This window comes from Engystomops pustulosus, chromosome 9, assembly GCF_040894005.1.
Source record: "Engystomops pustulosus chromosome 9, aEngPut4.maternal, whole genome shotgun sequence".
Lineage (NCBI taxonomy): Eukaryota > Metazoa > Chordata > Amphibia > Anura > Leptodactylidae > Engystomops > Engystomops pustulosus.
In genome coordinates this window covers 3,271,226-3,297,565 of record NC_092419.1, presented here as the reverse complement: position 1 = coordinate 3,297,565, position 26,340 = coordinate 3,271,226, and the positions used below count along the sequence as shown (strand labels likewise).

At 48.5% G+C, this 26,340-nt stretch overlaps 1 protein-coding gene across 3 annotated transcripts; it reads right to left on the bottom strand.

Moving 5' to 3' along the window:
• Positions 1–293: 293 nt before the first annotated feature.
• BRD2 (bromodomain containing 2) lies at positions 294–9,614 on the bottom strand. Of its 3 annotated transcripts, none has more exons than XM_072124691.1 (13): positions 9,270–9,614; positions 8,401–9,169; positions 6,112–6,412; positions 4,905–5,042; positions 4,485–4,629; positions 4,192–4,400; positions 3,739–4,107; positions 3,477–3,605; positions 3,184–3,390; positions 2,646–2,881; positions 2,234–2,538; positions 1,788–1,937; positions 294–1,522 (listed from the first exon to the last, which is right to left on the bottom strand). In XM_072124691.1, exons 2-13 carry the CDS (start codon positions 8,430–8,432, stop codon positions 1,389–1,391), a joined length of 2,355 nt encoding a protein of 784 aa, XP_071980792.1. In that variant the 5' UTR covers positions 8,433–9,169; positions 9,270–9,614; the 3' UTR covers positions 294–1,388. The 3 variants fall into 3 exon arrangements, with proteins under 3 accessions (XP_071980792.1, XP_071980793.1, XP_071980794.1); XM_072124692.1 differs by having other exon boundaries at positions 3,739–4,104; positions 9,270–9,593; XM_072124693.1 differs by lacking the exons at positions 8,401–9,169; positions 9,270–9,614 and adding an exon at positions 5,505–5,609 and having other exon boundaries at positions 6,112–6,247.
• Between the last annotated feature and the right edge of the window lie 16,726 nt (positions 9,615–26,340).

The following is a 26,340-nucleotide window of genomic DNA, read 5'->3' as shown; positions in this document are numbered from 1 at the left end:
GGTGAGCTCGGCCCGGCGCTCCTGTTGTACGGCAGCAGTGCCTAATAGCTTTATCGGTGGGTTCAGGTAACACCAGCAGTTGCTGCATCTGTGATGGCGCCAGGTGCTGCTTACTCTAGTGCTTTTTTTAGGGCGACAGGTCCTCTTTATCAAAATTTAACACCGAAGAGACCCAATAACCATATCCTTTGTCTTTGACTTTCCTCCTCTGCTGACCAAGGACTGGGGAGAGGGGAACACATTATTCCAATGTCTGGACCCCCCCCAAATATTATAACACGGACCACCATACATTCAGAAGTATATTTTTTTCTCTTTATTTACATGTTTCCAAACTAAAGGGCTTAAAGAGATACAAGAGACAACATAGTAAAGACATAACGTAGCGACAAACAGAACAGTCAAAAAGGGAGAAAAAAAAAAAAATTTGCTTCCAGGTAAAAAATAAAGTCACCCTTTACATTGAGAAACATGCCGCTTGTGCAACTTGTAATATATATATATTTATAGATATATACAGAGCTTATAAAATCTTACATCTACACTGGCCCCTGTATCAACAGGGACACGGGAATTATTTTACATTATAAAACAAAAAGAAAGTCATTTCCTTCTCTTAAAATAAATACAAAAAGGGAAAAAACAAAAACAAAGTCTGTACAAGGTCTGGATACAGATCCACCGCTGCCCCCGCATGCGACACAGGGATGGAGGGGTGTAGGACAACTCTAGGGATAAAATCCTCTCCAAGTGCCTTGAACTTCGGCATTTTGAAGGAGATTTCCCAGGAGCCTTGAGCAGCCCCTCTCAGCGGTGCTAAAATACCTTGAGGAGCGCACATGAGCGCCACTTCCTCCAGCAGAGGAACCTTCCCAATACGCGCCAGGTGAAAAAAACAAAAGGAAAAAACAAAAGCCAAAATACTACAAGAGTCAACAATATGTTGTAAGAAGCCAAGAATCTACCAGAGGCTCTCTCCATAATGTCCCAGAGCTGAGACAAGTCAAAGCAAAGACTTGACATCTTCCAGGGGTCTGTGCGTTCTGTGAGAACTTGTAAACACAATAAAATAAGGACACTGCGTCAGCTCCGCCGCTCGCCCGCCCACCCTCAATAACGCTTTATGCCCACACACGAGTCACATATTAAGGGTGAGGCCTGCGCTCCACGGCTTTCCCAGCTGTGTCTATGTGCACCACTTGCTATAGGAAAGAAAGGCAGGGTATTCACACATCCAAAGGCCTCAGTTTATCCCCCAATAGGGAGTCAAGTCCGGTTTGCAAGGGCTCTGTTCCTGCAGATCCTTGTAGAACCGTGTACAAAGAATAAACCCAGCCCGACTTCCCTGTTCCAGTGATAAGAGAGGTGACCGTCTCACGTCCCACCCCTCAACCAGAGTCAGAGTCACTTGTATCTGAGGAGCTGGAAGTGGAGCTGCTGCTACTGTCAGAGTCTGAGCTGGAACTGGAAGCACTGAGGCGGGAAACAGAGACCGGCTGCGCCGATTCCACCTTTTCATGGGCTGTGAAAGAAAAAAAAATTATGCAGATGTTAAAATGGTCATTGAAAGTCACTACAAGACCACCACATGCCCACCCAAAGGGGAACCATTATAAATCTACAAGTTGGGGGGTTTTGTCACCTGTACAACATGAACTGCACCTCAATAACCATCAGTCTAGTCTACTCCTTAAGGGACACTTCCAATGGTAGGATCCCTTTAATAGGCCATCCCCTTTAAGCACATTTATCCCCCCCTCCATCAGAATACAAGGAGAGCCTCTCACCTTTCTTGGGCGGCTTTTTGGTGGAGTTCAGCTGCCCGCTGACGTCCTGCAGCCTTTTCTCCAGCTCTCTTTTCTTCTCCAGGGCGATCTCTTCTTTTGTTTTCCCCACCATTTTTTTAAGCGATCCAGCGAGCAGAGAGTTAGGAGGAGCTGCAGAGAGAAACAAGAAGAAGGTGTTATAAGCAGGGAACATACAACATCCTTTCTATAATGACAGATCCATGCGCTCTTGGTCTGCTAAGCGTTTTGGTTGTCCATTCTGTACAGGTCTGCTCTATACAGCAGCATCACCAGATATTTGCTCATGAACATTAAGGGGGTCTCCTCTGATCAATCATTTTACAATCGTCCCCCACTGAGTATATAATGCACCATTATGTATTATACTGCATCTAGTGAATATGAAGGAGTAGTGATCTAATCCCGATTATACACACAGTACTCACCGTAGGGCTTCCTTGGCTTCTTTCTCAGACACGACATTACATATCTCTCAAGTTCCCGAAGAGTGGAAGGTTTTAAAGTCTCAAAATCAATTTCAATTTCTTCCGGATTGGAATCTCGCAGCGAGGGTTCTCTGGACTGGATGATGTGCACGACGCGGCCCAGCTTCTCTCCAGGGAGCTTGTTGATATCTAAACTCAGCTGCCGCTTCTCATCATACGTCATGGGTTTGCTTTCCTCCTCTTCATCAGAGTCATACATGACTGGGGGCGGCGGAGGCAGGGACTTGGATGCTTTCTTTGAACTCCTGAACAAAAAGGAGAGAACGTGTTTAATTGAAGACTAGAAATTTTCTGCTGCATTTGAACGAAAGAGAAATCTGCCAATAAACCTGCAGAGGTACCGAAAACGTACTTTGTAAGCAAAGGGGCAATGCTGCTCGTACTAGTGGTCCCACCAGACGACGACTTCTTGGAGGACTTTTTATTCTGCGATGGTCGGGCCTTGCCACATCTCCATTCATCGTCATCTTTCACTTTCTTCTTGTCAGATTTCTTCTTTTTCTTTTTTTCCTTCTTTTCTTTCTTTTTCTTGGGCTTGGATATTGGGCCCTGTGAGAGCGCGGCCAGCTGCTCGTGCACGGCGCGGAGCTGTGATATACAATAGTAATTTCAATGCAGTGACAAGGACCAGAATGCAATAACTTAAATAGTGGCAAGAGTAAAGAAGAGGGGTTTGCAGCTAACTAAATAGGCAGAAGATTAAGAGCTTCAAACTTTTACAAGTTAAAGTTCTAATAAACTAATACCGGGAAGCTCCACTGCTAAATCTACATGCCAAGAGCTCTGTGCCCTTAAATAGAGGAGACTCTTGCCAATATGGAAAACAGGCATCTAACTTTGCAGCTGGACTTAAGCAATAGCCGGAGCCAAGCGCAGTGATCCAAGCATACCTGCTCCTGAAGCTCAGCCAGTCTGTTTGCCCTCTCCTCCTCGGAGTCATCAGAGCTCTCACTCTCATCCGAGCTGTCGCTGCTACTCTCGCTTGAAGAATCCGATGAAGACTTGGAATCCGAGGGGGGCAATTGTGTGGATGTGGTCGGTGGAGTAACTACCATTGGCTCATCCGGCATTTTTGCATAACGGAATTCAAACACATCCTGGAAAGAGAGTAACATTGCAGATGAGCTTGTGTGTCCTCCTACAATCATCCCTCAGGATTAGGAGACCCAGTTGTGGTGCTAACCTGTAACTTCCTTGCCATGGCCACCACGTCATGATCCGGGGGATTGTACTTGTAACAGTTTGAGAACATTAGCCTGACATCGGCTGCAAACTCTTGAGCATCATGAAATTCTCTGTTTTCCATTTTTTTCTGCACAAGAAAAAAAAAAGCCAACGACCATTATAACCAAAATGTGAATGGCCAAACTTTGCTTTCTTTATAACCGAGTCATATGACGGCTCAAAACCCAGAGCTCAACAGTTATACGTGGTCCTCAACCCACCTTAATGGTGCTGAGATCCATGGGATGTTTAATGATTTCATGGTAATCGTGCAGTCCCAGAGCAGAGGCATCCACAGGTTTGTAGAAAGGCCAAGCATAGGCAGCGTGTTTTTTGGAGAGAACCTCCTTTAGGATGCCGTTGCAGTACTTCAGCTGTTCCGATAGTTTGCCTTTCTTAGAGGTCTGATGCTGCTGAGAGTCCGGCAGGTCCTTTCGAGGCGGTTTGATAGGCCGTCCACTCTCTCTACGGGCAGGGATCTTAGCGGGTTTGTTGTCCGATGGAGTAAGAGGGGAGGAATCTCCACTGGTAGCGATAATCGCTGTGGTGGTCGGCGTTGTAGTGTCTGCTTTTCTTTTCACCCCTTTCTGCTAAAGGCAAAGAAAACCTTAGCTACAACACAAGCAACACCGGCACGATACAAGAAACAGCCGCATATCCAAACCCAATCGTACCTTAGAAGCGGACTGGGAGGCTGCAGGGACACTGGGCAGCAATGTCTGAGCAGAGGACATGGACTTCAGCATAGGGTTAGAGAGGACTGCCGGATGTGGTAGATTGATGACTGTGGTGGGCACTTCAGGAGAACTTGGGTACAGCAGAGACTGAGACATGGAGGAGATGGCTGGCACTTGGTGTGCAGATGTCAGTCCACCTGTCACAACTGAATAGAAAGACAAAGTCAATCTCTGCCATTTCACTTGTGGGAATCAGCAAGTAACGTACAGAAAAGTGCAAAATCACTAACCTGGAGGCTTGCTGCTTGGCGGCTTCACATGTTTGCTTTTAGTTGCGGTGTTGGGGATCTCCTGCTCCTCCTGGGGCATCTGTGCCACTTTCTGCAGGAATATCTTTTCCAGGCTTTGAGCCATTAGGACAATATCATCTGTGGGCTGTAGTGAGCATAATAGATTAACATGTATTCAATTTCAAGGAGAAAAAAAAAGTGCAATGGCTTTATGAAGCCAGATCCTCATCAGATAAACCATTATGCACCCACCCCCACGCCTCGTGCCATAACAGAGAACATTTCTTTAGAAGCAGCTTCCATTTTTTTTTTTACGATCACTTGGATGGCGAATCTTAACTACAAAGCTCATTGCCAGACTAAAGTAAGTTTGGCGTGTGCAGGTTTTGCTGCTTTGTGCCCTTGAGGTGGCGATCTTACCTTGTTATAGATGTAGCAGTTTGTGAACATAGTGTTGAAGTCCTGCATACACTCCAGCGCGCTCCAGTAGTAGTTGTTTTCCAGCCGCCTCTTTATGGTCCCCATATCCATAGGCTGCTTGATGATTTTGTGATAGTCCTAAAGCACATTAAACAAGATAAAACAAAGCAATGGTAAGCTCAGACGTCCTATTACTTTGACAAAAGCAATCTTCAACACAATTAAGCAAATTCCTCCCTAAACATTGCAAACTCCAAAGATGACCCGTTTCTGTTTGCAACACGCCTGATGACAGCTCTGGAGTATTTTGAGGACTGGATACCTACAGACCAGACAGTAGGATCCCACTGGCGACATACAGTCACCAAACATGAACACCCGGTGTTCTGCACTGTGCATTAAATAAGATAGAAGTCTCTTGGTTTTGGAGATGCTGTTATATATCGGAATGGAGTGGAACAAGCTCCTGGCCAGCAGCGCCTGGACTACACACGTGGACTACGCCACGGCATCAAGTGACACAGACTGCCAGACTGATGGTGATGTTTTGCAGGGAGAATATGATTGTATTCTAAAATCTAAATATAATAGGACACCTACCAGTATAATGTACCTTCATACTTCTAATCCAAGACATCTCAGTATGTGTAGCTTTATATACTTTGTCACAGTTGGGGTCCTGTACAAATTCATGGATGGGCAGATCTGCAAAATGTATCAATTGGAAATTTGCATTTCACAAAGTAAAATTAACCAGATCACATAATAAAGGGCTGTGGCTACATGATATGAAGCTTTGTACTATGCCATGCGCACAAAGACATCCATACAATAGTCGGGATGATTGGGAAGGGGCGGCGGGAGTCCAAAATACGGAAAAAAAAAACCAAAGCGGTATTTTTTTTTTTTTTTTTTTTTATGACCAAAGCTCCCAACAAGGACAACAATCCTCTAAGCTGCAGTAACATGTAAGGTCCCCTGAGCCGCACACGGTCTGCAAACCAGAGCTGTCACCAGGTCGTGTCAACAACACCTTTTTAGGTTTGTCAAGGACATAATGACAAACGCATAATTACGGTTTCAGGATCCCACATTTTGAAAAAAATAAAATAAAAAAATTGCAATGAAATAACTGCACCATCAATATCTGCTGCAAGCTGCGCCCAAAACCCAACAAGCACCATAACACGATCCCTCTGAAACTCACCGGTAGACAGAGCTTCACAGAGTCCACCGGCTGGCGGAACGGCCACGAGAACTGGTGCTTCCACAGGGACTTCATGACCACTTTGTGCAGGTACTGCAGCTGGTTAGTCGAGCGCCCGGGCTTCTTTGGATTGCTGACTTCTGGAGGTGGTGGATTCACCTGTGGGCTGTGACTAAACACCACTGACGTCATGTTGGGTCCTTCAAAGTCTTCGTACAGAAGAGAGGGCTTGCGGATTCGCTTTCCTGGGGTTCCCTCCACCGACTGACCCATTATAGCATGGTTTATATCCAGAGGCGGCCTGCGGACAGCACAAGAGTTGTCAAAAATCCATCGGAATAATAATAATTTATAACATCTTCCATCAAAACAGAATATAAAATGTACAAAGCAAGACTGATAAACCGCGACAATGACCTCTGCCAGTGTTACCCAACACAGCTGAAAAGTGAGATACGCGCAGTCACATCTCACATGAGCGAGGCTGATCTAACCATCGTAACAACACGAGGAGGGAGGGGGCGCTGCGCCATCCGTAACGTAACCGAGCTACTACTGTAAACAAATAAAGCCGCCGTGGGGGCAGGGACTGATGTGGGAGATGAATGAAATAAGTAAAAACCAAACACCCCTCATGTCCCATTAAGTTGCTCAGACACTCACAGTCCTTAACTAATACAAATCCCATTAACCCGAGCAGAGCAGACGCCCGCAGGCGGGTGCAGAGATTTACAGCTTCAGGGAAGTGTTGACTCATTCCCATCACCGGGAGTATAAAGGCGATGACATCATAGCGTGTGATCTTACTTCACTGCATATAAACAAGTCACCGCAGCAGATCCTCTAGATACCAGCAACAACACTGGCCAGCGGCTACAGAGCTGCAACAACAGCGCAGCAGCACCGGCTGCATACAGAGCAGCAGCAACAGCACTGGCCATCGGCTACAGAGCTGCAACAACAGCACCGGCTGCATACAGAGCAGCAGCAACAGCACTGGCCACCGGCTACAGAGCTACAACAACAGCACTAATCACCGGCTGCATACAGAGCAGCAGCAACAGCACTGGCCACCGGCTACAGAGCTGCAACAACAGCGCAGCAGCAACAGCACTGGCCAGCGGCTACAGAGCTACAACAACAGCACTAATCACCGGCTGCATACAGAGCAGCAGCAACAGCACTGGCCAGAGGCTACAGAGCTACCACAACAGCACCAATCACCGGCTCCACACAGAGCAGCAGCGATGGCAACCAAATACTGAACTCCAACACTAGTCACCGGCTCCACACACACACACACACACACACACACACCAAAAGCACTGGCCACACACAACTACAGCACAAGCAGTGGCTACTCAGAACAGCAGCAACTCATTACAAAGCTCCAGCACTAGCCACCCCAGAAGAACTAGATACCAGCAACAGCACTAGTCCCAGCTACAAACAGCTCCAGCAACAGCACTAGTCCCAGCTACAAACAGCTCCAGCAACAGCACTAGTCCCAGCTACAAACAGCTCCAGCAACAGCACTAGTCCCAGCTACAAACAGCTCCAGCAACAGCACTAGTCCCAGCTACAAACAGCTCCAGCAACAGCACTAGTCCCAGCTACAAGCAATAACAGCATTAGAGGAAGCAGCAGCAGCCAGTGACTATACACAGAGCTCACACATCAGATCCATCTATAAAAAGGAACAACTGGATGTTTAAAGGAGGGGGGGGGGGGGGGCACCAACACAAACCTGACCAGACCAGGGAGGCTGCTCTACGGAGATTTAAAATCACACAATAAGAAGCATTGGAGCAAATAGAGCGGAGCACAAGTCCCCCCCCTTCTCACATTGGTACATTCCAGGCTTTACATTATACATATACATACAGCAGGGGGTCAGCGCTGCCCCTGCACACCAGGACCCGCGCTGTTGCCGGGATACGCCGCGTCCCCTCCCCCGGGTCCGGCCAGCCGGAAGAAAATGGCGGCGCCGCATAGCTGGGAGGGCGCAGCTATAAAGTACCCAGAGCCGCGGGTCCCCGGCCCATAATACACCGCGCCGTCAGCGCTCCGGTACCGGCAGCACCAGCCTGGAGGAGCGCGGGAAAGCCGGGGGAGAGGACACGACCGATGGAGGCGGATTGTATCGCTGGTGATAGGGGACGCCATCTCTATGGAGGCAAGGCCCGGGGGAGGGGGCGCTGCGGGAGCCCGCGATTTCTAGAAAAATACGGATTTATGTAACAATATCGCTCCAGTCCGGTACAACATCGCCCCATCCGTGATTTGTACCTTTTAAACGCTGGGTTTAGGGTCGCCTCCATGCGGATGGATACGGATTGTGTAGACGCCCGCTCTCCGGCTGAGGGCGCAGCGATCTCTTTGGCTCACAACACTTCAGGCTTTCCCCCACTTCCAGCTCCGACTCTCCGCTTCAGCGAAATGGCGCCTCGAAGGCTGAGGCCGGTCTTATATAAATACAACAGCCCTCCGCGATTGGCTGAATAGGGACAGCCCCTTAGTAAGCGCCGACTCTCCCATTGGCCGTCACAGCCATCGATTATGGTGTTACACGCCCATTCCAATCTTAGCGTCTTCCCATTGGTCGTCAGGTCTCACGTTGTTTGACTGCCCCTGGTGGTTGCTTTGAGAACAACTACTGCAGCAGTCTGGGAGGACGCGCCCTTTCCATGCTAGGACTCCAGGACAAGTGACTCAGCGCGGCTTCCACGTCACCCAAGAAAATCTCCGCTCCGATTGGCTGGAGCCGGGCAGAACTCGGCGGCCAGGCTGGAGCTGATTGGCTGTCACCAGGCAGCAGAGCTCAGACGGGGCGGTCTCCTCGCATCACGCGACGTGGCCGTTGTTTTCTCCTTCTGGCGGCTTGAAGGAGACGGCGCCATCTTGTTGCGCAGTTGTAACGTTCTTCCCGAGACAATGGAGGCGCCGCCATTTTGTCTCACGGTTTTCTCCCCAAATATGAAGTAAATAGTCAATTCCACCGCTCCGCGCGTCATGTCCGACACCTTCACTGATAAAACACCGCAGAGAGAATGCGAATCTGTGAAAGAAATGGCCGTATATATGAAAGTCCCATTAAAGACGCTGAAAAAACGTAAAAACAAGCACAAAACCACAAAAAACACGAAATATTCACTTACCGTAACAGGAGAGACGTCCATGTACCTCAGGTCCCCTTCACTCCCCACACAATGCTTCTCCCCGGTTTTCCACCACAACCCGAGGGTTTAGGAGAAAATAAATCCCGCGCCCGGATCCGTGGAGCTCCGCGCGTTACAATGAGCCGGTTCTCGCCTCTCTCCGCCGCCGGAATGGCGCCCCCCGTCCCCGCAGGCACACGCCGCCCCCGCCTGCTTATATCCGCCGCCATTTTGTAGTCAGGAGCTGAGGCAGCAGCGCTGTGCCTCTCCGTCCTCCTCCTCTCCTCTCCCGCAGCTCCTGGGACGCCCCGGCCCCCGGATGCTGGATCCCGGCCGCCACCTACTGGCCGCTGCAGTATTACTTCCTCCCCTTCTCTCTCCACACCTCCCTCTCCTCGGCTGAGATGTGCTCAGTCATTGCTCTAAGATGGCGCCGGCTCCTTGTTCTATTCATTTCCCCCGAACGGAAGATGATTAAAAAAAAAAAAAAAAAACACACGTACATGGCGGGAAAAGGAGGGTTTACTATCCGCGGCGTCACGGCCCTCATACACACGGTGACGAAAACAGCGCGGTTTATGTGGAAAATAGACGCAGATTATCGAAGTAATGAAAGTCTGACAGGAAAAAGGAGACTCTGACAGTGTCCTGCAATGTCTGCCCCAAACCAGTCCTGTAACCAGGACTATAGAGACTGTGATGTCCCTCACACCGGTCATGTAACCAGGACTATAGAGACTGTGATGTCCTCACACCGGTCATGTAACCAGGACTATAGAGACTGTAATGTCCTCACACCAGTCATGTAACCAGGACTATAGAGACTGTGATGTCCTCACACCGGTCATGTAACCAGGACTATAGAGACTGTAATGTCCTCACACCAGTCATGTAACCAGGACTATAGAGACTGTGATGTCCTCACACCGGCCATGTAACCAGGACTATAGACTGTGATGTCCTCACACCGGTCATGTAACCAGGACTATAGAGACTGTGATGTCCTCACACCGGTCATGTAACCAGGACTATAGACTGTGATGTCCTCACACCGGTCATGTAACCAGGACTATAGAGACTGTGATGTCCTCACACCGGTCATGTAACCAGGACTATAGAGACTGTGATGTCCTCACACCGGTCATGTAACCAGGACTATAGACTGTGATGTCCTCACACCGGTCATGTAACCAGGACTATAGAGACTGTGATGTCCTCACACCGGTCATGTAACCAGGACTATAGAGACTGTGATGTCCTCACACCGGTCATGTAACCAGGACTATAGAGACTGATGTCCTCACACCGGCCATGTAACCAGGACTATAGAGACTGTGATGTCCTCACACCTGTCATGTAACCAGGACTATAGAGACTGTGATGTCCTCACACCAGTCATGTAACCAGGACTATAGAGACTGTGATGTCCTCACACCAGTCATGTAACCAGGACTATAGAGACTGTGATGTCCTCACACCGGCCATGTAACCAGGACTATAGAGACTGTGATGTCCCTCACACCGGTCATGTAACCAGGACTATAGAGACTGTGATGTCCTCACACCGGTCATGTAACCAGGACTATAGAGACTGTGATGTCCTCACACTGGTCATGTAACCAGGACTATAGAGACTGTGATTTCCTCACACCGGTCATGTAACCAGGACTATAGAGACTGTGATGTCCCTCACACCAGTCATGTAACCAGGACTATAGAGACTGTGATGTCCTCACACCGGTCATGTAACCAGGACTATAGAGACTGTGATGTCCTCACACCGGTCATGTAACCAGGACTATAGAGACTGTGATGTCCTCACACCGGTCATGTAACCAGGACTATAGAGACTGTGATGTCCTCACACCGGTCATGTAACCAGGACTATAGAGACTGTGATGTCCTCACACCGGTCATGTAACCAGGACTATAGAGACTGTGATGTCCTCACACCGGTCATGTAACCAGGACTATAGAGACTGTGATGTCCTCACACCGGTCATGTAACCAGGACTATAGAGACTGTGATGTCCTCACACCGGTCATGTAACCAGGACTATAGAGACTGTGATGTCCTCACACCGGTCATGTAACCTGGACTATAGAGACTGTGATGTCCTCACACCGGTCATGTAACCAGGATTATAGAGACTGTGATGTCCTCACACCGGTCATGTAACCAGGACTATAGAGACTGTGATGTCCTCACACCGGTCATGTAACCAGGACTATAGAGACTGTGATGTCCTCACACCGGTCATGTAACCAGGACTATAGAGACTGTGATGTCCTCACACCGGTCATGTAACCAGGACTATAGAGACTGTGATGTCCCTCACACCGGTCATGTAACCAGGACTATAGAGACTGTGATGTCCTCACACCGGTCATGTAACCAGGACTATAGAGACTGTGATGTCCCTCACACCGGTCATGTAACCAGGACTATAGAGACTGTGATGTCCTCACACCGGTCATGTAACCAGGACTATAGAGACTGTGATGTCCTCACACCGGTCATGTAACCAGGACTATAGAGACTGTGATGTCCTCACACCGGTCATGTAACCAGGACTATAGAGACTGTGATGTCCTCACACCGGTCATGTAACCAGGACTATAGAGACTGTGATGTCCCTCACACCGGTCATGTAACCAGGACTATAGAGACTGTGATGTCCTCACACCGGTCATGTAACCAGGACTATAGAGACTGTGATGTCCCTCACACCAGTCATGTAACCAGGACTATAGAGACTGTGATGCCCTCACACCGGCCATGTAACCAGGACTATAGAGACTGTGATGTCCTCACACAGGTCATGTAACCAGGACTATAGAGACTGTGATGTCCTCACAACGGTCCTGTAACCAGGACTATAGAGACTGTGATGTCCTCACACCGGTCATGTAACCAGGACTATAGAGACTGTGATGTCCCTCACACCGGTCATGTAACCAGGACTATAGAGACTGTGATGTCCTCACACCGGCCATGTAACCAGGACTATAGAGACTGTGATGTCCTCACACCGGTCATGTAACCAGGACTATAGAGACTGTGATGTCCTCACACCGGTCATGTAACCAGGACTATAGAGACTGTGATGTCCTCACACCGGTCATGTGAACCCTTGGCCACCTGACTTATCCCCCAGCCATCGTTTCGTTCAATATTGGGAAATCTGATCCTGTAGACTTATGGATTTCCTCCGTCTCCTCGCCCTCTCTGTTACGAGTTGCCTCTCGCTCGCCTCAGGCGGCTGCTATTATTCGTGTCCTCCTGCCCCCGTTCGAGTGTCATTTGCGGTTGTGAAGTTATATCGTTTCTTCTATGTGTCGGGTGTTGCGGTGATTTCGTTCCTGGCCAGCACGTTGCTGTTATATGGTCTTGTAGGAGTCCCGCCCGGTCTTGTAGGAGTCCCGCCCGGTCTTGTAGGAGTCCCGCCCGGTCTTGTAGGAGTCCCGCCCGGTCTTGTAGGAGTCCCGCCCGGTCTTGTAGGAGTCCCGCCCGGTCTTGTGGCAGTCCCGCCCGGTCTTGTAGGAGTCCCGCCCGGTCTTGTGGCAGTCCCGCCCGGTCTTGTGGCAGTCCCGCCCGGTCTTGTGGCAGTCCCGCCCGGTCTTGTAGGAGTCCCGCCCGGTCTTGTAGGAGTCCCGCCCGGTCTTGTAGGAGTCCCGCCCGGTCTTGTAGGAGTCCCGCCCGGTCTTGTAGGAGTCCCGCCCGGTCTTGTAGGAGTCCCGCCCGGTCTTGTAGGAGTCCCGCCCGATCTTGTAGGAGTCCCGCCCGATCTTGTAGGAGTCCCGCCCGGTCTTGTAGGAGTCCCGCCCGGTCTTGTAGGAGTCCCGCCCGGTCTTGTGGAAGTCTCGCCGGGTCTTGTAGGAGTCCCGCCCGGTCTTGTGGGAGTCTCGCCGGGTCTTCTGGAAGTCTCGCGGGTCTTGTTGCAGTCCCGCCCGGTCTTGTGGCAGTCCCGCCCGGTCTTGTGGGAGTCCCGCCCGGTCTTGTGGAAGTCCCGCCCGGTCTTGTAGGAGTCCCGCCCGGTCTTGTAGGAGTCCCGCCCGGTCTTGTGGGAGTCTCGCCGGGTCTTGTGGGAGTCTCGCCGGGTCTTGTGGGAGTCTCGCCGGGTCTTGTGGGAGTCTCGCCGGGTCTTGTGGGAGTCTCGCCGGGTCTTGTGGGAGTCTCGCCGGGTCTTGTGGGAGACCCGCCCGGTTTCGTGGCAGTCCCGCCTGGTCTTGTAGCAGTCCCGCCCGGTCCCACCAGTCACCTCCTCTGTGAACGGGTGGGACTTGTATCGGGGAGAGTGACGTAGCCCCTTGACCAATTGGCATAATTCTTTTCTTCTTCATGGATGACAATACATCAGATAATCGAGGTCCCGAGCTGCTGGAGACTGGGGGACCTCACATGGAGGGGCCTAAACTTTTCCCCAGTCCTTAATCCTATTGAAAACCTGGACAGAAAGTAAGCGACCACTTACTTGATTGAGTAATTTGGTGAAGATGAGGGAATCGCCCGTGTGCGCTGCTACTATCAGTGAAGGGTCAACTTTTTTTACTTTTTCTATAAATTTCACCGGAAAGCCAGAAATCCGTAACTTTTGTGAGTAATGCTAGAGGCTGCACCATTGTCTACTCAGAATGAGGCGCTTACTGTGTTGGCTGCATAGAAGTGCCACGTTTTCTCAGTCCACAAAAATATTATACAATGAGTAGATCTGTGAAAGAAACCTTCGATAAGGAGGTAAACCCCAAATAATTCAGGGAATGGGCTCCTCTTTTACTTGTGCTCTTCAATCCAAGATAAATGATCTTTTCTTTACTCCAAACCTCCCGCTTACAAATCCAGGACTTCTCCTGAGCTGCACCAATTCCCTGGAATACTCTGCATCAGACTTTGACACAACTTCCATCGTTTAAAGGGAACCTGTCAACAGAAAATGGCCAAATAAACTACTAGCAGTATGTTGTCAAGTGGTAGAGCAGCTTATTAGTGATTGTTTCTTTCATGGCCCGGTGCGGGGGCATCATCCAGAAAATCAACTCTGGAATGAGATGTGAAGCTGGGGTTAAAAGTCAGGGAGACGGAGATTTCAACACTAAAGTAAAGCTCTTCCCACCTCTGAACACCTCCTGCCCTGAATTACAGTGAAGGGGGGATCTGCAGTAGGGAGAGCTTGACTTCAGTGTTAAAATCTCCGCCTCCTTGACTTCATAAAACTAATTTACATCTCACTGCACAGCTGATTTTCTGGATGATGCCAGACACTGGGCCATGAAGGAAACCTGATCTAGAAACTGCTCAGCTGCTGGACTACATACTGCTGGTGGTTTATTAGGGCAATTTCTGATGACAGGTTCCCTGTAAGTTGTGCTCTAAAAACCCATTTGTTCAGGCAGTGCTATCATAGTCCCTCACCATACGTTTATGGTTCGCTGTTTACCTATATACAGGTTTCTCTGCAGGACACTGGACTCTACATATAGATAATGGCTGGTGACGGGTCACACACCAGGTACATATATACAGGCGGTCCCCGACTTAAGGACACCCGACTTACAGACGACCCACAGTTATAGACCTCTGGTGACCTCTCTGCCCCCTGTGACCTCTCTGGATGTTACTATAGTCCCCGGCTGCAGTGATCAGCTGTAAGGTGTCTGTAATGAAGCTTTATTGATAATCCTCGGTCCCATTACTGCAAAAAATTTTGAAACACCAATTGTCACTGGGGCAGAAAAAATGTTTTGTCTGGATCTACAATTATAAAATATACAGATCTGACTTACATACAAATTCAAATTAAGAACAAACCCACGGACTGCCTGTATATAGACAGTATATGGCGGCTGGTGATGGATCACAACGCATTATATATATATTTCTGCACCCCCCCCCTAGGGCTGCAGCGTTGTACAAGCTCCGCCACCGCCTGTGTCACCCCTTCTTCATGGTAGATTGTAAGCTCTTTGCAGCAGGATCATCCCCGGACCGTTGTATTACTCTGTAAAGTGTTAATGTTTCATTGAGGGACAAGACACAGAAAATCTGAAACTTTAAATCCTGCTATTACAGACGATCCCCAGGTTACATACAAGATGGGGTCCGGAGGTTTGTTCTTAAGTTGAATTTTTATGTAAGTCGAAACTGTATATTTTATAATTGTAGATACAGAACAAAAATATTTTGGCCCCAGTGACAATTGGATTTTCAAATTTTTTTTCTGTAATTGGACCAAGGATTATCCATAAATCTTCATTACAGACACCTTACAGCTGATCATTGCAGTCTGGGACAATAGTAACATCCAGAGAGGTCACAGGGGGCAGAGGGGTCCATCTGTAACTAGGGGTTGTCTGTAAGTTGGGTGTCCTTAAGTAGGGGACTGCCTGTAATAACATCCAGAGAGGTCACCAGAGGTCACAGATGTCAGAGGGGTCCGTCTGTAACTAGGGGTTGTCTGTAAGTCGGGTGTCCTTAAGTTGGGGACCAACTGTAAAAGCATAAATAAATAAAAAACACCCCGTGTCATTTGATGAAATCTTCTTTCCATCTATTTACAGACAATTTTAGGCCTTTATAACAGAAAAATACACATAAAGAATGACATATATAATGTAAACGCCCGTGGCTATAGGGTCCAGTTAGATTAAATAGGATCTTCTCTTACACCCGTGTATATAGGTTACGTATCTGAATAGTTTCCGTGTCGCTGGTGACGAGAGGCTCGGCTCTTTCGCTCCTACAATCAGGACTAATAGAGACAAACGTCTGACGTACCCCCAGGAATCTGATTGTTTAGCCATTGTTTTGGTAAACTTGTATCTAATATACAATTCAATGGATACGACGAAGCTTTTGTTACGGAGCATTTATAGGGAAAGTTTCGAGGACGTGGAGAGTATTGTTAGTAAATCTGGCTGAGCGGCCACGGGCTGTGCCCCGGAGGGCGGCCATTATTATGCAACAATTAAAGGGAGCGTCACACTTGATTGCTTTATCTCCGATTCAAATTGTGGTAATTGAATTAAACCTGTCTAACGATTTTCAGCTTGTAACCATCTCCGTGTCGCCCTCCGGTGATGTCCCATTTCTGTGCAGGTCCCCGCTGCAGCCGCTTATACAAACCCTTCATATATTCATCATTACAAATTTCCTATAATATAGGACACCTGACTTACAGACGACCCCTAGTTACAGACGGACCCCTCTGCCCCCTGTGACCTCTGGTGACCTCTCTGGATGTTACTATAGTCCCCGGCTGCAATGATCAGCTGTAAGGTGTCTGTAATGAAGATTTAGGGATAATCTTGATAATGTTGATTCTCCAATTGTCACTGGGGTCTGGATCTACCATTATAAAATACACAGTTTTGACTTACATAAAAATTCAACAAACCTACGGAACCTATCTTGTATGTAACCCGGGGACTGCCTGTATATGTCTAATGGACTTTGGGGTCGGATGAAGAATCACAATCACTGATTATTATGTATCAGCCGTCCACCAGTCGCTGCTCTGCCGATTATTAGCTATTCAGATTTACCAGGAATTGGGAAAGTGCATAAAATAACCAGGTCCCCAATCCTGACCTGTTATCGCTGACCACCAGTCGTTGCACCACTACACCAGCAGCAGGTAAGGTAAGTAAGCTCACATGTTTGTGAGCTGAGAAGAGTCACTTTTTCCCTAAGATGATGCAGAGGACCATCACTTAAGACACATATATTGGACTATGTAGTAGCTAGATCCATGGTTCTGGTGTCATTGTAAAGATGAGAAACTGATTTCACTCTGTCATTCTTTGTTTTCTTGGCTGCCTTGATGATATCCCAGTCCATCTGCATGACCTCTACAGCCGGGATGTAGTTACAGCAGACAAGTAGACACAGAGCGGCAGGAGTAACACTAAAGTCATGTTATAAGTAAGTTTTTTATTATTGCTTTTTTACCAAGAAGGGTAAAGCTTCAAGAAGGGTCTAGATGGCTTTTTACACCTAAATAACACTGATGGTTCTGTTATATAGAATTGTTTCCCCTAAATCCCTTCCCTTCCCCTTCCAATCCCTTCCTCATCCAATCCCTTCCCTTCCTCTTCCAATCCCTTCCCTTCCTCTTCCAATCCCTTCCCTTCCTCTTCCAATCCCTTCCCTTCCTCTTCCAATCCCTTCCCTTCCTCTTCCAATCCCTTCCCTTCCTCTTCCAATCCCTTCCCTTCCTCTTCCAATCCCTTCCTCTTCCAATCCCTTCCTCATCCAATCCCTTCCTCATCCAATCCCTTCCTCATCCAATCCCTTCCTCATCCAATCCCTTCCTCATCCAATCCCTTCCTCATCCAATCCCTTCCTCATCCAATCCCTTCCTCTTCCAATCCCTTCCCTTCCTCTTCCAATCCCTTCCCTTCCTCTTCCAATCCCTTCCCTTCCTCTTCCAATCCCTTCCCTTCCTCTTCCAATCCCTTCCCTTCCTCTTCCAATCCCTTCCTCTTCCAATCCCTTCCCTTCCTCTTCCAATCCCTTCCCTTCCTCTTCCAATCCCTTCCTCTTCCAATCCCTTCCTCATCCAATCCCTTCCCTTCCTCATCCAATCCCTTCCCTTCCTCTTCCAATCCCTTCCCTTCCTCTTCCAATCCCTTCCCTTCCTCTTCCAATCCCTTCCCTTCCTCTTCCAATCCCTTCCCTTCCTCTTCCAATCCCTTCCCTTCCTCTTCCAATCCCTTCCCTTCCTCTTCCAATCCCTTCCCTTCCTCTTCCAATCCCTTCCCTTCCTCTTCCAATCCCTTCCCTTCCTCTTCCAATCCCTTCCCTTCCTCTTCCAATCCCTTCCCTTCCTCTTCCAATCCCTTCCTCTTCCAATCCCTTCCTCTTCCAATCCCTTCCTCATCCAATCCCTTCCCTTCCTCATCCAATCCCTTCCCTTCCTCTTCCAATCCCTTCCCTTCCTCTTCCAATCCCTTCCCTTCCTCTTCCAATCCCTTCCCTTCCTCTTCCAATCCCTTCCCTTCCTCTTCCAATCCCTTCCCTTCCTCTTCCAATCCCTTCCCTTCCTCTTCCGATCCCTTCCCTTCCTCTTCCGATCCCTTCCCTTCCTCTTCCGATCCCTTCCCTTCCTCACCCGATCCCTTCCCTTCCTCTTCCGATCCCTTCCCTTCCTCTTCCAATCCCTTCCCTTCCTCACCCGATCCCTTCCCTTCCTTGGTTGAACTTGATGGACAAGTGTCTTTTTTCAACCATATAAAATATGAAACCAAGAGTTGAATATCATAGAAATTCTCTTTAGGTTAAAAAATGATAGACAGATTCATACGAAAAATATAAAATGACGTTGGACGCGTCTGAAGCGCCGGTGTTCTGACGTCCGGACTAGATGATCCCAACACTTGTGCTTTAACAACGCATGCGCGGCGTAGCAAGATTTGTATCTGTAACAAAGTAATAGGATGAAAATTTTTTGCTCCGATTTTCCCTGTATTGCCCCGGGATTTTGGCACACGCGATCAGATTGTGGCGCATCGGCGCTGGCATGCAGGCGACGGAAATCGGGGGGCGTGGCCGAACGAAAACCAGACGGATTCAGAAAAACCGCCACATTTAAAAAAAAAAAAATGTTGCGGGACTCGCACTTACCTTCACCAAGTATAGGATCGTGAACTCCGGCAGACCCCGGGGAACTTCAGCACAGCAGCGCCACCTGGTGGACGTCGGAGGAACTGCCTTAGTGAATCGCCAGAAGACTCGAATCCACCGCAGAGAACGCGCCGCTGGATCGCGAATGGACTGCTCTGCTCCCTCGCCTCGTGTCTCCATCCACCCCCTTATTGATTGTACAGCTCCAAGGATTTACAAATAATAATAATTTACTACATGTCAGAAACAGTAATGATGGGATCGACTCTTTATAAACATAAGACAGAGAAATCTTTACTAGAATAATTTAATATTCTCCCGGAGTAATAGACATGAGCTCAGTCAGTTTACCAGGAGAGGGCAGCGCAGCCCCAGCCTGGTACCTACCTCTATGGTTCCCCATGTTATATGCACAACGGTGGAGATCTGCTCCATGGGAATCTCCCGTTCTGAGACTTTTCCATCTGGGGGTGGGGCAGGTGTGTGACTGCCCCAGGGCGGGGTATTTACTATAGTCTCCACCACATTAACAATTATCTCCATCAGGAAACAGTCGCTTCAATAATTCCCCCCAGCGACGCTTTATTTCCTGTGCATTCGGCAGAATCGGCGCCTATTGAATCTGATGCAGTTTTTAAACACAGAAAATCTGCATAAAAATTTTTTTCTAGTGGAGAAAACAGAAGCAGCCGCAGCCGAAATGAGCAGATAATTAAAGGGGTTGTCCCATAACAGCAGGTTAATGTTTGTAATATAAAAAGTGATACAATTTTCCAGTATACTTTCTGTATCAATTTCTCACAGTTTTCTAGATCTCTGCTTGCTGTCATTCTATAGGAAGCTTCAATGTTACTTCCGGTGGACAAAAATCTGACCCTGGTCACACAGGTGCACGGCTCCTTATATCACACAGGTGCGCGGCTCCTTATATCACACAGGTGCACGGCTCCTTATATCACACAGGTGCGCGGCTCCTTATATCACACAGGTGCGCGGCTCCTTATATCACACAGGTGCACGGCTCCTTATATCACACAGGTGCACGGCTCCTTATATCACACAGGTGCACGGCTCCTTATATCACACAGGTGCGCAGCTCCTTATATCACACAGGTGCGCGGCTCCTTATATCACACAGGTGCACGGCTCGTTATATCACACAGGTGCACGGCTCCTTATATCACACAGGTGCGCGGCTCCTTATATCACACAGGTGCGCGGCTCCTTATATCACACAGGTGCGCGGCTCCTTATATCACACAGGTGCGCGGCTCCTTATATCACACAGGTGCGCGGCTCCTTATATCACACAGGTGCGCGGCTCCTTATATCACACAGGTGCATGGCTCGTTATATCACACAGGTGCACGGCTCGTTATATCACACAGGTGCACGGCTCGTTATATCACACAGGTGCGCGGCTCCTTATATCACACAGGTGCACGGCTCCTTATATCACACAGGTGCACGGCTCCTTATATCACACAGGTGCGCGGCTCCTTATATCACACAGGTGCATGGCTCGTTATATCACACAGGTGCACGGCTCGTTATATCACACAGGTGCACGGCTCGTTATATCACACAGGTGCGCGGCTCCTTATATCACACAGGTGCGCTGCTCGTTATATCACACAGGTACACGGCTCGTTATATATCACACAGGTGCACGGCTCGTTATATATCACACAGGTGCGCGGCTCCTTATATCACACAGGTGCGCGGCTCCTTATATCACACAGGTGCGCGGCTCCTTATATCACACTTGTGCACGTCTCCTTATATCACACAGGTGCCCGGCTCGTTATATCACACAGGTGCACGGCTCGTTATATCACACAGGTGCACGGCTCGGTATATATCACACAGGTGCACGGCTCGTTATATATCACACAGGTGCACGGCTCGTTATATATCACACAGGTGCACGGCTCGTTATATCACACAGGTGCGCGGCTCATTATATCACACAGGTGCACGGCTCCTTATATCACACAGGTGCACGGCTCCTTATATCACACAGGTGCACGGCTCGTTATATCACACAGGTGCACGGCTCCTTATATCACACAGGTGCACGGCTCCTTATATCACACAGGTGCGCGGCTCCTTATATCACACAGGTGCGCGGCTCCTTATATCACACAGGTGCGCGGCTCCTTATATCACACAGGTGCACGGCTCCTTATATCACACAGGTGCACGGCTCCTTATATCACACAGGTGCACGGCTCGTAATATCACACAGGTGCACAGCTCGTTATATCACACAGGTGCACGGCTCCTTATATCACACAGGTGCACGGCTCCTTATATCACACAGGTGCGCGGCTCCTTATATCACACAGGTGCGCGGCTCGGTATATATCACACAGGTGCACAGCTCGTTATATATCACACAGGTGCACGGCTCGTTATATATCACACAGGTGCACGGCCCGTTATATCACACAGGTGCACGGCTCGTTATATATCACACAGGTGAGCGGCCCGTTATATCACACAGGAACACGGCTCGTTATATATCACACAGGTGCACGGCTCGTTATATCACACAGGAACACGGCTCGTTATATATCACACAGGTGCGCGGCTCGTTATATCACACAGGTGCGCGGCTCGTTATATATGACACAGGTGCAGGGCTCGTTATATATCACACAGGTGCACGGCTCGGTATATATCACACAGGTGCACGGCTCGTTATATATCACACAGGTGCACGGCCCGTTATATCACACAGGTGCACGGCTCGTTATATATCACACAGGTGCACGGCTCGTTATATCACACAGGTGAGCGGCCCGTTATATCACACAGGAACACGGCTCGTTATATATCACACAGGTGCACGGCTCGTTATATCACACAGGAACACGGCTCGTTATATATCACACAGGTGCGCGGCTCGTTATATCACACAGGTGCGCGGCTCGTTATATATGACACAGGTGCAGGGCTCGTTATATATCACACAGGTGCACGGCTCGTTATATCACACAGGTGCACGGCTCGTTATATATCACACAGGTGCGCGGCTCGTTATATCACACAGGTGCACGGCTCGTTATATATCACACAGATGCAAGGCTCGTTATATATGACACAGGTGCACGGCTCGTTATAGCACACAGCTCTGAATAGGCAGTGTACACACGTTCTGCTAGCCCTGCGTTCATAACGTGACGCTAGTGCACAGAGGGTGGGCCTCGGCCTGATAGCTCCCGGTCGGAGCAGCCATTCACCCAAACCCAGCTCACTGAATACTCGCTGCCCCATGGCTTCAGAGTCCTGGTCCGGTCATGGTCCATTCATGCCGCTCGTGGTGGTGGAGTCAGGATGTGATGTGAAGTAGTGATGTAACGAGGTCTCCAGATTTCCCTTTACCGCAGTAATGTGTCATTCACTGTATCTATGTGAAGAGAAGTATATCTACTACCTGCAGTATATAGGTGTGAGGTAGGTATCAGTCTGACCCTCCCCCACCCGCCATGCTCCCCATGTGACTGATACGTCGTAGGCTTCACCAATGGCTGACAGTAACAATGTTTTATGCATCTTTTATAACCTGCTGGATTTTTAGCCAGATTTTAAGCTGGAAAATCTGCAACAAAACTCACCCAGAATCTGTGTCCCATTAATTCCAAGATGAGGAACAAAATTTGGTTTCTGAATTTGATTCTGGGTAAATTTTTCAGACAAAATTGTTTCAGAATTTCCGGTTCGGGATTTACAGGAAGGAACCTACAAGTGCTGGACTGACCGCAGCATACGGCTACAGTACAGGCCGGCCCCGGGTTACATACAAGGGAGGTTCTGCAGGTTTGTTCTTAAGTTGAATTTGTATGTAAGTCGGAACTGTATATCTAATAATTGTAACCCCAGCCAAATTTTTTTGGTCTCTGTGACAATTGGATTTTAAAAATGTTGGAATCTCATAAGAACCAGGAGTAACAATAAATCTTCATTACAGACGCCTGTGATAACTGTTACAGCTGATTATTGTAGCCTAAGGATAAAGTACAGGAAGTTACCAACATCCAGAGGGTCGTCTGTAACTAGGGGTCGTCTGTAAGTCGGGTGTCCTGTGTAAGTAGGGGACGGCCTGTATTGGAAATAATATCTCTTTACCGGATTGCTAAGCAACATAATAGAGGATGTGATGTGTTACGATCCACGCGTGGACACTGTAGTACATAACGCTGGTGACATTGACATCAGGGTCACATGGGAGAGACCTGTGACCCCCGGGGAGGTTTGTAGCCTAAGGTTAAAGTACAGTAAATTACCAATTACCAGAGGTCCATTTGAAACTAGGGGTCGTCTCTAAGTCGGGTGTTCGTAAAGGGTTTTCCCACAAACATCCACGGGATGGGGCCTAACTTGCTGATCGTGGGGATCTCAGTGCTGAGACCCCCACAGATCATGGAAACAAGGGGTCCCATGTACCTCTGTTGGACACTTTGTTGCTCCATCAGGCAGTGCATGACCATTCTGCTCCATTAATCTCTATGGAGCTGATGCACTCCCCGGGGCCCTCACCACTTTGCCCTTAATGGGGGCCCCACCAAATGTAGGCGATTCAAGCGGTCGCACAACCACCCGATTCGCCCACTATGTATTTGGGTAAAGGCTGACCGGGCTGTAACTAGCGGACATGGGGCATGCCCCGCCTTAAGCCTATGGCAGAGCCAGGGAAGAATAAGCTCCCTGCTCTGCTATTTGACGATCGGTGGAAACCAAGATGGTGGTGCCCTGCTGCTGGCGCCGCCGCAGTGTGTGACATCACTGCGCCACCTGCCAGCAGGCCGCCACCATCTGGGTACATCTCCTAGGATAACCGCGAGGGAAGGAGGTCGGCGCACATCGGTGGAACGGAGGAAGGTGAAGTACAATTTTATTATTTTACCTTGGACTGTATATAGTTATTATAAGGGGGGGGGGTATAGTTAGTTATTATAGGAGGTGTTGTGTATATAGTTATAATAGCGGGACTGTATATAGTGAGCTATTATAGGGGGTGTTTATAGTTGTTATAGGGGGACTGTATATAGTTAATGCTGGGGGAGCTGTATATAGTGATTACTGGGGGCTGTATATAGTGATTACTGGGGGCTTATATAGTGATTGCTGGGGAGCAGTATATAGTGATTGCTGGGGGGCTGTATATAGTGATTGCTGGGGGAGCTGTATATAGTGATTACTGGGGGAGCTGTATATAGTTATTGTTAGGGGGCTGTATATAAGGATTACTGGGGGAGCTGTGTATACTGATTGCTGGGGGGGCTGTATACAGTGATTACTGGGAGGCTGTATATAGTTATTGTTAGTCGGCTGTATACAGTAGTTACTGGGGGCTGTATATATTTACTGCTAGGGGAGCCATATATAGTGATTGCTGGGGGCTGCATATATTGATTACTGGGAACTGTATATACTGATTGCTGGGAGAGCTGTATACAGTGATGACTGGGGGCTGTATATAGTTATTGCTGGGGCTGTATATATAGATTACTGGGAGCTGTATACAGTGATTGCTGGGGGAGCTGTAAATAGTTATTACTGGGGGGCTGTATATAGTGATTGCTAGGGGCTGTATATAGTGATTACTGGGGGGCTGTATATAGTGATTACTGGGGGGCTGTATACAGTGATTGCTGGAGGGCTGTATATAGTGATTGCTAGGGGCTGAATATAGTGATTACTGTAGGGGTGTATATAGTGATGTCATGGGGCTGTATACAGTGATTGCTGGAGGGCTGTATATAGTGCTTACTGGGGGGCTGTATAAAGTGATTACTGGGAGCTGTATATAGTGGTTGCTGGGGGAGCTGTATATAGTGATTGTTGGGGGGTTATATATAGTGAATACTGGGGGAGCTGTATATAATGGTTGCTGGGGGAGCTGTATATAGTGATTGCTGGGGGAGCTGTATATAGTGATTGCTGGGGGAGCTGTATATAGTGATTACTGGGTGGCTGCATATAGTGATTACTGGGGGGGGGTGTATATAGTTATTTCAGGGGGCTGTATACAGTGATTGCTGGAGGGTTGTATATAGTGATTACTGGGGGCTGTATATAGTGATTACTGGGGTCTTTATATAGTGATTGCTGGGGGAGCCATATATAGTGATTGCTGGGGGAGCTGTATATAGTGATTGCTGGGGGAGCTGTATATTATGATTGCTGGGAGCAGTATATAGTGATTACTGGGGGCTTATATAGTGATTACTGGGGGAGCTGTATATAGTGATTACTGGGGGCTGTATATAGTGATTACTGGGGGCTTATATAGTGATTGCTGGGGAGCAGTATATAGTGATTGCTGGGGAGCAGTATATAGTGATTGCTGGGGAGCAGTATATAGTGATTGCTGGGGGGCTGTATATAGTGATTGCTGGGGGAGCTGTATATAGTGATTGCTGGGGAGCAGTATATAGTGATTGCTGGGGGAGCTGTATATAGTGATTGCTGGGGGAGCTGTATATAGTGATTGCTGGGGGGCTGTATATTGTGATTACTGGGGGGGGTGTATATAGTGATTTCAGGGGGCTGCATACAGTGATTGCTGGAGGGTTGTATATAGTGATTACTGGGGGCTGTATATAGTGATTACTGGGAGCAGTATATAGTGATTACTGGGGGCTTATATAGTGATTGCTGGGGGAGCTGTATATAGTGATTACTGGGGGCTGTATATAGTGATTGCTGGGGGCTTATATAGTGATTGCTGGGGAGCAGTATATAGTGATTGCCGGGGAGCAGTATATAGTGATTGCTGGGGGAGCTGTATACAGTGATTGCTGGGGGAGCTGTATATAGTGATTGCTGGGGGAGCTGTATATAGTGATTACTGGGGGCTGTATATAGTGATTGCTGGGGGCTTATATAGTGATTACTGGAGGAGCTGTATATAGTGATTGCTGGGGGAGCTGTATATAGTGATTGCTGGGGGAGCTGTATATAGTGATTGCTGGGGGAGCTGTATATAGTGATTGATGGGGGGAGCTGTATACAGTGGTTGCTGGGGAGCAGTATATAGTGATTGCTGGGGGAGCTGTATATAGTGATTGCTGGGGGAGCTGTATATAGTGATTGCTGGGGGGCTGTATATAGTGATTGCTGGGGGAGCTGTATATAGTGATTGCTGGGGGGCTGTATATAGTGATTGCTGGGGGGCTGTATATAGTGATTGCTGGGAGGCTGTATATAGTTATTGCTGGGGGAGCTGTATATAGTGATTGCTGGGGGAGCTGTATATAGTGATTGCTGGGGGAGCTGTATATAGTGATTGCTGGGGGAGCTGTATATAGTGATTGCTGGGGGAGCTGTATATAGTGATTGCTGGGGAGCTGTATATAGTGATTGCTGGGGGGCTGTATATAGTGATTGCTGGGGGGCTGTATATTGTGATTGCTGGAGGGCTGTATATAGTGATTGCTGGGG

What these genes read in the sequence shown, in the direction of transcription:
- BRD2 (XM_072124691.1), bottom strand. Translation starts at nt 8,432, where the DNA reads ATGGAGGCGACCCTAAACCCAGCGTTTAAAAG. An exon ending in CTGTGAAGCTCTGTCTACCG is followed by an intron (nt 5,043 to 6,111) that starts GTGAGTTTCAGA and finishes AATGTGCTTTAG; the next exon opens with GACTATCACAAAATCATCAA. An exon ending in CCATGGCAAGGAAGTTACAG is followed by an intron (nt 3,391 to 3,476) that starts GTTAGCACCACA and finishes CTCTCTTTCCAG; the next exon opens with GATGTGTTTGAATTCCGTTA.